The sequence below is a fragment of the Hyla sarda genome, chromosome 7 (genome assembly GCF_029499605.1).
Source record: "Hyla sarda isolate aHylSar1 chromosome 7, aHylSar1.hap1, whole genome shotgun sequence".
Classification (NCBI taxonomy): Eukaryota; Metazoa; Chordata; class Amphibia; order Anura; family Hylidae; genus Hyla; species Hyla sarda.
In genome coordinates this window covers 10,790,516-10,808,798 of record NC_079195.1, presented here as the reverse complement: position 1 = coordinate 10,808,798, position 18,283 = coordinate 10,790,516, and the positions used below count along the sequence as shown (strand labels likewise).

The 18,283-nt window shown below is 41.4% G+C and overlaps 1 protein-coding gene across 7 annotated transcripts in view; it reads left to right on the top strand.

Moving 5' to 3' along the window:
• LOC130281634 (alpha-2-macroglobulin-like protein 1) overlaps window positions 1-18,283 on the top strand; it is a 371,222-nt gene that overhangs the window by 132,802 nt on the left and 220,137 nt on the right. Inside the window, exon 19 of one of the 7 annotated variants that reach the window (XM_056529069.1) lies at window positions 11,031-11,087. The exons of the other annotated variants lie outside the window; for them this stretch is intronic. Within the exon in view, the coding sequence (XP_056385044.1) occupies window positions 11,031-11,087 (57 nt within the window). The remainder of the gene's footprint in view (window positions 1-11,030; window positions 11,088-18,283) is intronic. 7 annotated transcript variants of the gene reach the window in all.

The following is an 18,283-nucleotide window of genomic DNA, read 5'->3' as shown; positions in this document are numbered from 1 at the left end:
ATATATATATATATATATATATATATACACAGGGTGGGCCATTTACATGGATACACCTTAATAAAATGGGAATGGTTGGTGATATTTACTTCCTGTTTGTGGTACATTAGTATATGTGAGGGGGGAAACTTTTACAAGATGGGTGGTGACCATGGCGGCCGTTTTGAATCCAACTTTAGTTTTTTCAATAGGAAGAGGGTCATGTGACACATCAAACTTATTAGGAATTTCACAAGAAAAACAATGATGTGCTTGGTTTTAACGTAACTTTATTCTTTCATGAGTTATTTACAAGTTTCTGACCAGTTATAAAATGTGTTCAATGTGCTGCCCATTGTGTTGGATTGTCAATGCAACCCTCTTCTCTATATACTGCTATATACTACTATATACACCGCAGGAGAAATGCTAGCACAGGCTTCCAGTATCCGTATGCACTGTTATATACACCGCAGGAGAAATGCCAGCACAGGCTTCCAGTATCCATATACACTGCTATATATTACTATATACACCGCAGGAGAAATGCTAGCACAGGCTTCCAGTATCCGTATACACTGCTATATACTACTATATACACCGCAGGAGAAATGCTAGCACAGGCTTCCAGTATCCGTATACACTGCTATATACTACTATATACACTGCAGGAGAAATGCTAGCACAGGCTTCCAGTATCCGTATACACTGCTATATACTACTATATACACCGCAGGAGAAATGCTAGCACAGGCTTCCAGTATCCGTATACACTGCTATATACTACTATATACACCGCAGGAGAAATGCTAGCACAGGCTTCCAGTATCCGTATACACTGCTATATACTACTATATACACCGCAGGAGAAATGCTGCACAGGCTTACAGTATCCGTATACACTGCTATATACTACTATATACACCGCAGGAGAAATGCTAGCACAGGCTTCCAGTATCAGTATACACTGCTATATACTACTATATACACTGCAGGAGAAATGCTAGCACAGGCTTCCAGTATCCATATAAACTGCTATTTACTACTATATACACCGCAGGAGAAATGCTAGCACAGGCTTCCAGTATCCGTATACACTGCTATATACTACTATATACACCGCAGGAGAAATGCTAGCACAGGCTTCCAGTATCCGTATACACTGCTATATACTACTATATACACCGCAGGAGAAATGCTAGCACAGGCTTCCAGTATCCGTATATACTGCTATATACTACTATATACACCGCAGGAGAAATGCTAGCACAGGCTTCCAGTATCCGTATACAATGCTATATACTACTATATACACCGCAGGAGAAATGCTAGCACAGGCTTCCAGTATACTTATACACTGCTATATACTACTATATACACCGCAGGAGAAATGCCAGCACAGGCTTCCAGTATCCATATACACTGCTATATATTACTATATACACCGCAGGAGAAATGCTAGCACAGGCTTCCAGTATCCGTATACACTGCTATATACTACTATATACACCGCAGGAGAAATGCTAGCACAGGCTTCCAGTATCCGTATACACTGCTATATACTACTATATACACCGCAGGAGAAATGCTAGCAAAGGCTTCCAGTATCCGTATACACTGCTATATACTACTATATACACCGCAGGAGAAATGCTAGCACAGGCTTCCAGTATCCGTATACACTGCTATATACTACTATATACACCGCAGGAGAAATGCTAGCACAGGCTTCCAGTATCCGTATACACTGCTATATACTACTATATACACCGCAGGAGAAATGCTGCACAGGCTTACAGTATCCGTATACACTGCTATATACTACTATATACACCGCAGGAGAAATGCTAGCACAGGCTTCCAGTATCAGTATACACTGCTATATACTACTATATACACTGCAGGAGAAATGCTAGCACAGGCTTCCAGTATCCATATAAACTGCTATATACTACTATATACACCGCAGGAGAAATGCTAGCACAGGCTTCCAGTATCCGTATACACTGCTATATACTACTATATGCACAGCAGGAGAAATGCTAGCACAGGCTTCCAGTATCTGTATACACTGCTATATACTACTATATACACTGCAAGAGAAATGCTAGCACAGGCTTCCAGTATACACTGCTATATACTACTATATACACTGCAGGAGAAATGCTAGCACAGGCTTCCAGTATCCGTATACACTGCTATATACTACTATATACACCGCAGGAGAAATGCTAGCACAGGCTTCCAGTATCCGTATACACTGCTATATACTACTATATACACCGCAGGAGAAATGCTAGCACAGGCTTCCAGTATCCGTATATACTGCTATATACTACTATATACACCGCAGGAGAAATGCTAGCACAGGCTTCCAGTATCCGTATACACTGCTATATACTACTATATACACCGCAGGAGAAATGCTAGCACAGGCTTCCAGTATCCGTATACACTGCTATATACTACTATATACACCGCAGGAGAAATGCTAGCACAGGCTTCCAGTATCCGTATACACTGCTATATACTACTATATACACCGCAGGAGAAATGCTAGCACAGGCTTCCAGTATCCGTATATACTGCTATATACTACTATATACACCGCAGGAGAAATGCTAGCACAGGCTTCCAGTATCCGTATACAATGCTATATACTACTATATACACCGCAGGAGAAATGCTAGCACAGGCTTCCAGTATACTTATACACTGCTATATACTACTATATACACCGCAGGAGAAATGCTAGCACAGGCCTCCAGTATCCGTATACACTGCTATATACTACTATATACACTGCAGGAGAAATGCCAGCACAGGCTTCCAGTATCCATATACACTGCTATATACTACTATATACACCGCAGGAGAAATGCTAGCACAGGCTTCCAGTATTCGTATACACTGCTATATACTACTATATACACCGCAGGAGAAATGCTAGCACAGACTTCCAGTATCCATATACACTGCTATAAACTACTATATACACCGCAGGAGAAATGCTAGCACAGGCTTCCAGTATCCGTATACACTGCAATATACTACTATATACACCGCAGGAGAAATTCTAGCACAGGCTTCCAGTATCTGTATACACTGCTATATACTACTATATACACCGCAGGAGAAATGCTAGCACAGGCCTCCAGTATCCATATACACTGCTATATACTACTATATACACCGCAGGAGAAATGCTAGCACAGGCTTCCAGTATCAGTATACACTGCTATATACTACTATATACACCGCAGGATAAATGCTAGTACAGGCTTCCAGTATCCGTATACACTGCTATATACTACTATATACACCGCAGGAGAAATGCTAGCATAGGCTTCCAGTATCCGTATACACTGCTATATACTACTATATACACTGCAGTTGAAATGCTAGCACAGGCTTCTAGTATCCGTATACACTGCTATATACTACTATATACACCGCAGGAGAAATGCTAGCACAGGCTTCCAGTATCCGTATACACTGCTATATACTACTATATACACCGCAGGAGAAATGCTAGCACAGGCTTCCAGTATCCGTATACACTGCTATATACTACTATATACACCGCAGGAGAAATGCTAGCACAGGCTTCCAGTATCCGTATATACTGCTATATACTACTATATACACCGCAGGAGAAATGCTAGCACAGGCTTCCAGTATCCGTATACAATGCTATATACTACTATATACACCGCAGGAGAAATGCTAGCACAGGCTTCCAGTATACTTATACACTGCTATATACTACTATATACACCGCAGGAGAAATGCTAGCACAGGCCTCCAGTATCCGTATACACTGCTATATACTACTATATACACTGCAGGAGAAATGCCAGCACAGGCTTCCAGTATCCATATACACTGCTATATACTACTATATACACCGCAGGAGAAATGCTAGCATAGGCTTCCAGTATCCGTATACACTGCTATATACTACTATATACACTGCAGTTGAAATGCTAGCACAGGCTTCCAGTATCCGTATACACTGCTATATACTACTATATACACCGCAGGAGAAATGCTAGCACAGGCTTCCAGTATCCGTATACACTGCTATATACTACTATATACACCGCAGGAGAAATGCTAGCACAGGCTTCCAATATCCGTATACACTGCTATATACTACTATATACACCGCAGGAGAAATGCTAGCACAGGCTTCCAGTATCCGTATACACTGCTATATACTACTATATATACCGCAGGAGAAATGCTAGCACAGGCTTCCAGTATCCGTATACAATGCTATATACTACTATATACACCGCAGGAGAAATGCTAGCACAGGCTTCCAGTATACTTATACACTGCTATATACTACTATATACACCGCAGGAGAAATGCTAGCACAGGCCTCCAGTATTCGTATACACTGCTATATACTACTATATACACTGCAGGAGAAATGCCAGCACAGGCTTCCAGTATCCGTATACACTGCTATATACTACTATATACACCACAGGAGAAATGCTAGCACAGGCTTCCAGTATCCGTATTCACTGCTATATACTACTATATACACCGCAGGAGAAATGCCAGCACAGACTTCCAGTATCCATATACACTGCTATAAACTACTATATACACCGCAGGAGAAATGCCAGCACAGGCTTCCAGTATCCATATACACTGCTATATACTACTATATACACCGCAGGAGAAATTCTAGCACAGGCTTCCAGTATCTGTATACACTGCTATATACTACTATATACACCGCAGGAGAAATGCTAGCACAGGCCTCCAGTATCCATATACACTGCTATATACTACTATATACATCGCAGGAGAAATGCTAGCACAGGCCTCCAGTATCCATATACACTGCTATATACTACTATATACACCGCAGGAGAAATGCTAGCACAGGCTTCCATTATCAGTATACACTGCTATATACTACTATATACACCGCAGGATAAATGCTAGCACAGGCTTCCAGTATCCGTATACACTGCTATATACTACTATATACACCACAGGAGAAATGCTAGCACAGGCTTCCAGTATCCGTATACACTGCTATATACTACTATATACACCGCAGGATAAATGCTAGCACAGGCTTCCAGTATCCGTATACACTGCTATATACTACTATATACACCGCAGGAGAAATGCTAGCACAAGCTTTCAGTTTCCGTATACACTGCTATATACTACTATATACACCGCAGGAGAAATGCTAGCATAGGCTTCCAGTATCCGTATACACTGCTATATACTAGTATATACACTGCAGTTGAAATGCTAGCACAGGCTTCCAGTATCCGTATACACTGCTATATACTACTATATACACCGCAGGAGAAATGCTAGCACAGGCTTCCAGTATCCGTATTCACTGCTATATACTACTATATACACCGCAGGAGAAATGCTAGCACAGGCTTCCAGTATCCGTATACACTGCTATATACTACTATATACACCGCAGGAGAAATGCTAGCACAGGCTTCCAGTATCCATATACACTGCTATATACTACTATATACACCACAGGAGAAATGCTAGCACAGGCTTCCAGTATCCGTATACACTGCTATATACTACTATATACACCGCAGGAGAAATGCCAGCACAGGCTTCCAGTATCCGTATACACTGCTATATACTACTATATACACCACAGGAGAAATGCTAGCACAGGCTTCCAGTATCCGTATACACTGCTATATACTACTATATACACCGCAGGAGAAATGCTAGCACAGGCTTCCAGTATCCATATACACTGCTATATACTACTATATACACCACAGGAGAAATGCTAGCACAGGCTTCCAGTATCCGTATACACTGCTATATACTACTATATACACCGCAGGAGAAATGCTAGCACAGGCTTCCAGTATCCGTATACACTGCTATATACTACTATATACACCGCAGGAGAAATGCTAGCACAGGCTTCCAGTATCCGTAGTTTCAGGTGCTGCACATCTCGTATCTTCACAGCATAGACAATAGCCTTCATATGACCCCAAAGATAAAAGTCTAAGGGGGTCATATCGGGAGACCTTGGGGGCCATTCAACTGGCCCACAACGACCAATCAACTTTCCAGGAAACTGTTCATCTAGGAATGCTCGGACCTGACACCCATAATGTGGTGGTCACCATCTTGCTGTATTTACTCAGGGAACGTGCAGCTTCAGGGCATAAAGAGGGAAACACATCATAATGGAGCAATTTCACATATCCAGTGGCCTTGAGGTTTCCATTGATGAAGAATGGCCCCACTATCTTTGTACCCCATATACCACACCATCAATTTTTGTGTTCCAACAGTGGAGGGATCTATCCAATGTGGGTTAGTGTCAGACCAATAGCGCTGGTTCTGTTTGTTAACTTCACCATTCACATAAAAGTTTCCTCATCACTGAACAAAATCTTCTGCGTAAACTGAGGGCCCTGTTCACATTCTTGTTTTGCCCATTCTGCAGCACCTGAAACTACGGATACTGGAAGCCTCTGCAAGCATTTCTCCTGCGGTGTATATAGTAGTATATAGCAGTGTATAGAGAAGAGGGTTGCATTGACAATCCAACACAATGGGCAGCACACTGAACACATTTTATAAGTGGTCAGAAACTTGTAAATACGTTAAAACCAAGCACATCATTGTTTTTCTTGTGAAATTCCCAATAAGTTTGATGTGTCACATGACCCTCTTCCTATCGAAAAAACAAAAGTTGGATTCAAAATGTCCGACTTCAAAATGGCCGCCATGGTCACCACCCATTTTGAAAAGTTTCCCCCCTCACATATACTAATGTGCCGCAAACAGGAAGTTAATATCACCAACCATTCCCATTTTATTAAGGTATATCCAAATAAATGGCCCACCCTGTATATATAGATATATAGATAGATAGATAGACAGATATGTACACGAGTGATCACAGAATAGTATGAAGAGATATGAACGCGACTCATTTTATCCTCTGGTATCTGTACACGACTTATAGAAAACTGTAACAAGCCTTGTGCCTCTGTTGGGCCCTGTTCACACTGGGGAATTTCAGCTTGCAAAACCGCAGAATCTGCTCTTATTTCCCATAGAATTAAACGGGGGCGTTAAGTGTTGAGGGAAAAAATCTTACTGAACAACTGGGATTTATCCGTGAACATTTTCATTCTTTTGGGGAAATCTGGATTCCTAAATTGTGGCAGAAATTTGAAAATCGGTCTGGATAGTATTTCCCTACTGTGAACATGTACTTCCCAGCATTCCCTGTACAGTCAATAGTGGGAGGAGACTCGCAGGGTCACATGACCCTGGATTGAATTCATATGATTGACCACAGCGCCAGCGCAGAAGAAGCTATCCGGCGGAGCTTGACACCTTCTAGTCCGTATTCGGAGCTGTTGAAGAGGACTACTAATGGTGTCCACCCTTTCCTTCCCAGTAATACCATTAAAGGGGTACTCCGCCCACAGACATCTTATCCTCTATCCAAAGATAAGGGATAAGATGTTTGATTGCAGGGGGTCCCGCCACTGGGTTTGGGTGGCTGAAGACATGACATCACGTCATGCCCCCTCAGGATGCACACCATGCCCCCTCCATTAATGCTTATAGGAGGGGGCGTGGCATGAATGGAGGGGCGTGGCTTTATGCCACGAGGGGCGTAGTGTGATGTCACATCTCTGGCCGCCCAAAACCCAGAGTACTGTTTAGAATGTCAGGTGCGGCACAGGTGCTGCACAGAGATTGCGGAGGGTCCCAGCGGCAGGACCCCCGCAATCGGACATCTTATCCTCTATCCTTTGGATAGGGAATAAGATATCTGTGGGCGGAGTACCCCTTTAATCTCCAATTTCTCATAATACCAATTCAAAACATTGTTTTAAAAGTGATAGAAAAACCCTAGACAGACAGCGGGTTGCATCACGACCAGTAGCTGGCAACCCTTACAGTAACCAGGGGGCACATTCCTAGGGCGGGAGGGCTGAGGGGGCGGCACATGAGTAAAAAAATTGCCTGTGCTGCCTATCTGTAGCTCATGGCTGGGGGCTGTACTGTAGGCCAATACATTAGACTACACCTGGGCAGGCACACACTGTGTCATAATATAGGGGATGAGAGGGGGGAAAAAATCAGAGATGGCGCTATATAGTGCAGTTAATCCCAATTTATGGGGTTGGACAGTTGTCCCAAAATCGGAAATTTGCTCACCTATGGGTCTTGTGCACGCAGGCACAATACTGCCAATCGCATGTAACAGGTTGCAGTATCAGGAGGCTGACGGCCATCGGTCCGCTGTGCCAGTGGTGAAAATACGGGAGGAAACAGCTGGTTCTGGGATAACCTGGCGAGCCTATTGCAGTGTTCCAGTAGGAAAATCCGATTTCGGCTAGAAGGCGCACACCCGAGAGTAGTGAAAAAATTAGGTTATACAACTTGCAGTGCAAATGGGACAACGCATTTCAAAGGTTCATCCTTCTTCTTCAGGTCCTTTCAGGACCTGAAGAAGAAGGATGAACCTTTGAAACGCGTTGTCCCATTTGCACTGCAAGTTGTATAACTGAATAAAGTCTGCTATTTGTTCACTACTCTCGGGTGTGCGCCTTCTAGCCGAAATCGGATTTTCCTACTGGAACACTGCAGTAGGCTTGCCAGGTTATCCCAGAACCATCTGTTTCCTCCCATAATATAGGGGATAACATAGGGTCATAGGTTTTAACACAGGGTGATAGGGTAAAACAGAGGGTGGCATAGGGCAATAGAGCTTGATAGGGTTACATAGAATGAAATTGGGAGCAGAACCAACAGCCTGAACCATGGGCCCTAGGTACCAAACTTTAGAACTGCAGTAATTCCACCATGTTTGAACAACAGGACATGTCCCTTGGGTGACTCCGCGAGGGTTGGGATTGCTGCCGCGGCCTGTTCGTAGTGTTGTAGATTTGTAATTGATTTAACCACTTGCATGCTAGGTTGACATCAGATTTCATGACAAGGGTTCCGTGTGAGGCAGGAAACGTCAGAATCGTCGCTAAACATAATAGGAGAGAATATTTCCGAATGGAATTTCCGTGGTGTCCATGAGCCCTTAGTGTGATCACTGTCTGAATCTACAAACAGATTAAAGTAAAATGGAGGAAAAACACAATAAATGGCGGCACCATGTTGTGGTAGGATTTCTAAAAAAACATATAAATTAAAAGAGCATATAAAAGAAATAATACCAAAAACTGAAGGAAACCCTTAGAATTCAGACGTAATAGAAGAATTTACAAACAATGGAAAAAACTTACAGTATAAATAATAAAAATAATAATAATAATAATAATAATAATACACCGCTCAAAAATATAAAGGGAACACTTAAACAACACAATGTAACTCCAAGTCACTGACACTTGTGTGAGATCCCACTGTCCACTCAGGAAGAACACTGATTGACAATCAATTTCACATGGAACAGACAACAGGTGGAAATTATAGGCACTTAGCAAGACAACCCCAATAAAGGAGTGGTTCTGCAGGTGGGGACCACAGACCACTTCTCAGTTCCTATGCTTCCTGGCTGATTTTTTGGTCACTTTTGAATGCTGGCGGTGCTTTCACTCTAGTGCTAGCATGAGACGGAGTCTACAACCCACACAAGTGGCTCAGGTAGTGCAGCTCATCCAGGATGGCACATCAATGCGAGCTGTGGCAAGAAAGTTTGCTGTGTCTGTCAGCATAGTGTCCAGAGCATGGAGGCGCTACCAGGAGAAAGGCCAGTACATCAGGAGACGTGGAGGAGGCCGTAGGAGGGCAACAACCCAGCAGCAGGACCGCTACCTCCGCATTTATGTAAGGAGGAGCAGGAGGAGCACTGCCAGAGCCCTGCAAAATGACCTCCAGCAGGACACAAATGTGCATGTGTCCAAACGGTCAGAAACAGACTCCATGAGGGTGGTATGAGCACCCGACGTCCACAGGTGGGGTTATGTTTACAGCCCAACACTGTGCAGGACGTTTGGCATTTGACAGAGAACACCAAGATTGGCAAACTCGCCCCTGATGCAATGTGCTCTTCAAAGCAGGTTAACAGTGAGCACATGTGACAGACGTGACAGAGTCTGGAGACGCCGTGGAGAAAGTTCTGCAGCCTGCAGCATCCTCCAGCATGACCGGTTTGGGTCAGTAATGGTGTGGGGTGGTATTTCTTTGGGGGGGCCGCACAGCTCTCCATGTGCTTGCCAGAGGCAGCCTGACTGCCATTAGGTACCGAGATGAGACCCTCAGACCCCTTGTGAGACCATATGCTGGTGCGGTTGGCCCTGGGTTCCTCCTAATACAAGACAATGCTAGACCTCATGTGGCTGGGGTGTGTCAGCAGTTCCTATAAGAGGAAGGCATTGATGCTATGGACTGGTCCGCCCGTTCCTCTGACCTGAATCCGATTGATCACATCTGGGACGTCTCACTCCATCCACCACAGACTGTCCAGGAGTTGGCGGATGCTTTAGTCCAGGTCTGGGAGGACATCCCTCTGGAGACCATCCTCTACCTCATCAGGATCATGCCCAGGCATTGTAGGGAGGTCATACAGGCACGTGGAGGCCACACACACTACTGAGCCTCATTGGGACTTGTATTAAGGACATTACATAAAGTTGGATCAGCCTGTAGTGGGGTTTTCCACTGTGATTTTGAGGGTGACTCCATATCCAGACCTCCAGGGGTTAATGATTTCCATTGATAATTTTTGTGGGATTTTGTTGTCAGCGCATTCAACTATGTAAAGACGAAAGTATTTCATACGATTAGTTCATTCAGATCTAGGATGTGTTATCGCAGTGTTCCCTTTATTTTTGAGCAGTGTGCTAATAATAAAAACGTTGCTTGAAATGAGACAAGAAAAATAATCAGAGTTGGCGCCAGGAATGGAAGATCTCACTGCCGCCAAAATCATCAATAAATTGTAAAACACATAGAGGATTAAAAAGGAAGCTGAATGAGACCAAAACAAGACATGAGGAATATCAATAAAATAAACAATGTTTCCTTACGTCTAGGGGCACCATATGCAAAACTGGCCAGAGCACCCGCCATGATGAGACCAGAAAGTAGAGGTTTATACAAAAACATATATATCTCCTATATACTGACCTCCTGATATATCCTCCACACTACATTCTATATACTGACCTCCTGATATATCCTCCACACTACATTCTATATACTGATCTCCTGATATATCCTCCACACTACATTCTATATACTGACCTCCTGATATATCCCCCACACTACATTCTATATACTGATCCTCCTGATATATCCTCCACACTACATTCTATATACTGACCTCCTGATATATCCTCCACACTACATTCTATATACTGATCTCCTGATATATCCTCCACACTACATTCTATATACTGTCCTCCTGATATATCCTCCACACTACATTCTATATACTGACCTCCTGATATATCCTCCACACTACATTCTATATACTGACCTCCTGATATATCCCCCACACTACATTCTATATACTCTCCTCCTGATATATCCTCCACACTACATTCCATATACTGACCTCCTGATATATCCTCCACACTACATTCTATATACTGACCTCCTGATATATCCTCCACACTACATTCTATATACTGACCTCCTGATATATCCTCCACACTACATTCTATATACTGACCTCCTGATATATCCTCCACACTACATTCTATATACTGATCTCCTGATATATCCCCCACACTACATTCTATATACTGACCCCCTGATATATCCTCCACACTACATTCTATATACTGACCTCCTGATATATCCTCCACACTACATTCTATATACTGATCTCCTGATATATCCCCCACACTACATTCTATATACTGATCTCCTGATATATCCTCCACACTACATTCTATATACTGATCTCCTGATATATCCTCCACACTACATTCTATATACTGATCTCCTGATATATCCTCCACACTACATTCTATATACTGATCTCCTGATATATCCTCCACACTACATCCTATATACTGATCTCCTGATATATCCTCCACACTACATTCTATATACTGTCCTCCTGATATATCCTCCACACTACATTCTATATACTGACCCTCCTGATATATCCTCCACACTACATTCTATATACTGACCTCCTGATATATCCTCCACACTACATTCTATATACTGATCTCCTGATATATCCTCCACACTACATTCTATATACTGACCTCCTGATATATCCTCCACACTACATTCTATATACTGATCTCCTGATATATCCTGCACACTACATTCTATATACTGACCTCCTGATATATCCTCCACACTACATTCTATATACTGATCCTCCTGATATATCCTCCACACTACATTCTATATACTGATCTCCTGATATATCCTCCACACTACATCCTATATACTGATCTCCTGATATATCCTCCACACTACATTCTATATACTGACCTCCTGATATATCCTCCACACTACATTCTATATACTGACCTCCTGATATATCCTCCACACTACATTCTATATACTGACCTCCGTATATATCCTCCACACTACATTCTATATACTGACCTCCTGATATATCCTCCACACTACATTCTATATACTGACCTCCTGATATATCCCCCACACTACATTCTATATACTGACCCCCTGATATATCCTCCACACTACATTCTATATACTGACCTCCTGATATATCCTCCACACTACATCCTATATACTGACCTCCTGATATATCCTCCACACTACATTCTATATACTGATCTCCTGATATATCCTCCACACTACATTCTATATACTGCTCTCCTGATATATCCTCCACACTACATCCTATATACTGACCCTCCTGATATATCCTCCACACTACATTCTATATACTGACCACCTGATATATCCTCCACACTACATTCTATATACTGACCTCCTGATATATCCTCCACACTACATTCTATATACTGACCTCCTGATATATCCTCCACAATAATTTCTATATACTGACCTCCTGATATATCCTCCACACTACATTCTATATACTGATCTCCTGATATATCCTCCACACTACATTCTATATACTGATCTCCTGATATATCCTCCACACTACATTCTATATACTGACCTCCTGATATATCCTCCACACTACATTCTATATACTGATCTCCTGATATATCCCCCACACTACATCCTATATACTGTCCTCCTGATATATCCTCCACACTACATCCTATATACTGTCCTCCTGATATATCCTCCACACTACATCCTATATACTGACCTCCTGATATATCCTCCACACTACATCCTATATACTGATCTACTGATATATCCTCCACACTACATTCTATATACTGATCTCCTGATATATCCTCCACACTACATTCTATATACTGACCTCCTGATATATCCCCCACACTACATTCTATATACTGACCTCCTGATATATCCTCCACACTACATTCTATATACTGACCTCCTGATATATCCTCCACACTACATTCTATATACTGACCTCCTGATATATCCTCCACACTACATTCTATATACTGACCTCCTGATATATCCCCCACACTACATTCTATATACTGACCCTCCTGATATATCCCCCACACTACATTCTATATACTGACCTCCTGATATATCCTCCACACTACATTCTATATACTGTCCTCCGTATATATCCTCCACACTACATTCTATATACTGACCTCCTGATATATCCTCCACACTACATTCTATATACTGATCTCCTGATATATCCTCCACACTACATTCTATATACTGATCTCCTGATATATCCTCCACACTACATTCTATATACTGATCTCCTGATATATCCTCCACACTACATTCTATATACTGACCTCCTGATATATCCTCCACACTACATTCTATATACTGACCTCCTGATATATCCTCCACACTACATTCTATATACTGATCTCCAGATATATCCTCCACACTACATTCTATATACTGACCTCCTGATATATCCTCCACACTACATTCTATATACTGACCCCCTGATATATCCTCCATACTACATTCTATATACTGATCTCCTGATATATCCTCCACACTACAGTCTATATACTGACCTCCTGATATATCCTCCATACTACATTCTATATACTGACCTCCTGATATATCCTCCACACTACATTCTATATACTGTCCTCCTGATATATCCTCCACACTACAGTCTATATACTGACCTCCTGAGATATCCTCCACACTACATTCTATATACTGACCCCCTGATATATCCCCCACATTACATTCTATATACTGACCTCCTGATATATCCTCCACACTACATTCTATATACTGACCTCCTGATATATACTCCACACTACATTCTATATACTGACCTCCTGATATATCCTCCACACTACATTCTATATACTGACCTCCTGATATATCCTCCATACTACATTCTATATACTGACCTCCTGATATATCCTCCACACTACATTCTATATACTGACCCCCTGATATATCCCCCACATTACATTCTATATACTGACCTCCTGATATATCCCCCACACTACATTCTATATACTGACCTCCTGATATATCCTCCACACTACATTATATATACTGACCTCCTGATATATCCTCCACACTACATTCTATATACTGACCTCCAGATATATCCTCCACACTACATTCTATATACTGACCTCCTGATATATCCTCCACACTACATTCTATATACTGACCTCCTGATATATTCTCCACACTACATTCTATATACTGACCTCCTGATATATCCCCCACACTACATTCTATATACTGACCACCTGATATATCCTCCACACTACATCCTATATACTGATCTCCTGATATATCCTCCACACTACATTCTATATACTGATCTCCTGATATATCCTCCACACTACATTCTATATACTGACCTCCTGATATATCCTCCACACTACATTCTATATACTGACCTCCTGATATATCCTCCACACTACATTCTATATACTGACCTCCTGATATATCCCCCACACTACATTCTATATACTGACCTCCTGATATATCCTCCACACTACATTCTATATACTGATCCTCCTGATATATCCTCCACACTACATTCTATATACTGTCCTCCTGATATATCCTCCACACTACATTCTATATACTGACCTCCTGATATATCCCCCACACTACATTCTATATACTGACCTCCTGATATATCCTCCACACTACATTCTATATACTGATCTCCTGATATATCCCCCACACTACATTCTATATACTGACCTCCTGATATATCCTCCACACTACATTCTATATACTGATCTCCTGATATATCCTCCACACTACATTCTATATACTGACCCCCTGATATATCCTCCACACTACATTCTATATACTGACCTCCTGATATATCCTCCACACTACATTCTATATACTGATCTCCTGATATGTCCCCACACTACATTCTATATACTGACCTCCTGATATATCCCCCACACTACATTCTATATACTGACCTCCTGATATATCCTCCACACTACATTCTATATACTGACCTCCTGATATATCTTCCACCCTACATTCTATATACTGATCTCCTGATATGTCCCCACACTACATTCTATATACTGACCTCCTGATATATCCCCCACACTACATTCTATATACTGACCTCCTGATATATCCTCCACACTACATTCTATATACTGCTCTCCTGATATATCCTCCACACTACATTCTATATACTGACCTCCTGATATATCCCCCACACTACATTCTATATACTGACCCTCCTGATATATCCCCCACACTACATTCTATATACTGACCTCCTGATATATCCTCCACACTACATTCTATATACTGTCCTCCTGATATATCCTCCACACTACATTCTATATACTGATCTCCTGATATATCCCCCACACTACATTCTATATACTGACCTTCTGATATATCCCCCACACTACATTCTATATACTGACCCCCTGATATATCCTCCACACTACATTCTATATACTGATCTCCTGATATATCCTCCACACTACATCCTATATACTGATCTCCTGATATATCCTCCACACTACATTCTATATACTGATCTCCTGATATATCCTCCACACTACATTATATATACTGATCTCCTGATATATCCTCCACACTACATTCTATATACTGACCTCCTGATATATCCTCCACACTACATTCTATATACTGACCTCCTGATATATCCTCCACACTACATTCTATATACTGACCCTCCTGATATATCCTCCACACTACATTCTATATACTGACCTCCTGATATATCCTCCACACTACATTCTATATACTCATCTCCTGATATATCCTCCACACTACATTCTATATACTGACCTCCTGATATATCCTCCACACTACATTCTATATACTGATCTCCTCATATATCCTCCACACTACATTCTATATACTGACCTTCTGATATATCCTCCACACTACATTCTATATACTGACCTTCGTATATATCCTCCACACTACATTCTATATACTGACCTCCTGATATATCCTCCACACTACATTCTATATACTGACCTCCTGATATATCCCCCACACTACACTCTATATACTGATCTCCTGATATATCCTCCACACTACATTCCATATACTGACCTCCTGATATATCCTCCATACTACATACTATATACTGATCTCCTGATATATCCTCCACATTACATTCTATATACTGACCTCCTGATATATCCTCCACACTACATTCTATATACTGACCTCCTGATATATCCTCCACACTACATTCTATATACTGATCTCCTGATATATCCTCCACACTACATTCTATATACTGACCTCCTGATATATCCTCCACACTACATTCTATATACTGACCTCCTGATATATCCTCCACACTACATTCTATATACTGATCTCCTGATATATCCTCCACACTACATTCTATATACTGATCTCCTGATATATCCTCCACACTACATTCTATATACTGACCCCCTGATATATCCTCCACACTACATTCTATATACTGACCTCCTGATATATCCCCCACACTACATTCTATATACTGACCCTCCTGATATATCCTCCACACTACATTCCATATACTGACCTCCTGATATATCCTCCACACCACATTCTATATACTGATCTCCTGATATATCCTCCACACTACATTCTATATACTGATCTCCTGATATATCCTCCACACTACATTCTATATACTGACCCTCCTGATATATCCTCCACACTACATTCTATATACTGATCTCCTGATATATCCTCCATACTACATTCTATATACTGACCCTCCTGATATATCCTCCACACTACATTCTATATACTGATCCTCCTGATATATCCTCCACACTACATTCTATATACTGATCCTCCTGATATATCCTCCACATTATATACTATATACTGATCTCCTGATATATCCTCCACACTACATTCTATATACTGATCTCCTGATATATCCTCCACACTACATTCTATATACTGACCTCCTGATATATCCTCCACACTACATTCTATATACTGATCTCCTGATATATCCTCCACACTACATTCTATATACTGACCTTCTGATATATCCTCCACACTACATTCTATATACTGACCTCCGTATATATCCTCCACACTACATTCTATATACTGACCTCCTGATATATCCTCCACACTACATTCTATATACTGACCTCCTGATATATCCTCCACACTACATTCTATATACTCATCTCCTGATATATTCCCCACACTACATTCTATATACTGATCTCCTGATATATCCTCCACACTACATTCTATATACTGACCTCCTGATATATCCTCCACACTACATTCTATATACTGACCTCCTGATATATCCCCCACATTACATTCTATATACTGATCTCCTGATATATCCTCCACACTACATTCTATATACTGATCTCCTGATATATCCTCCACACTACATTCTATATACTGACCTCCTGATATATCCCCCACATTACATTCTATATACTGACCCCCTGATATATCCTCCACACTACATTCTATATACTGATCTCCTGATATATCCTCCACACTACATTCTATATACTGACCTCCTGATATATCCTCCACACTACATTCTATATACTGACCTCCTGATATATCCTCCACACTACATTCTATATACTGACCTCCTGATATATCCCCCACACTACATTCTATATACTGACCCCCTGATATATCCTCCACACTACATTCTATATACTGATCTCCTGATATATCCTCCACACTACATTCTATATACTGATCTCCTGATATA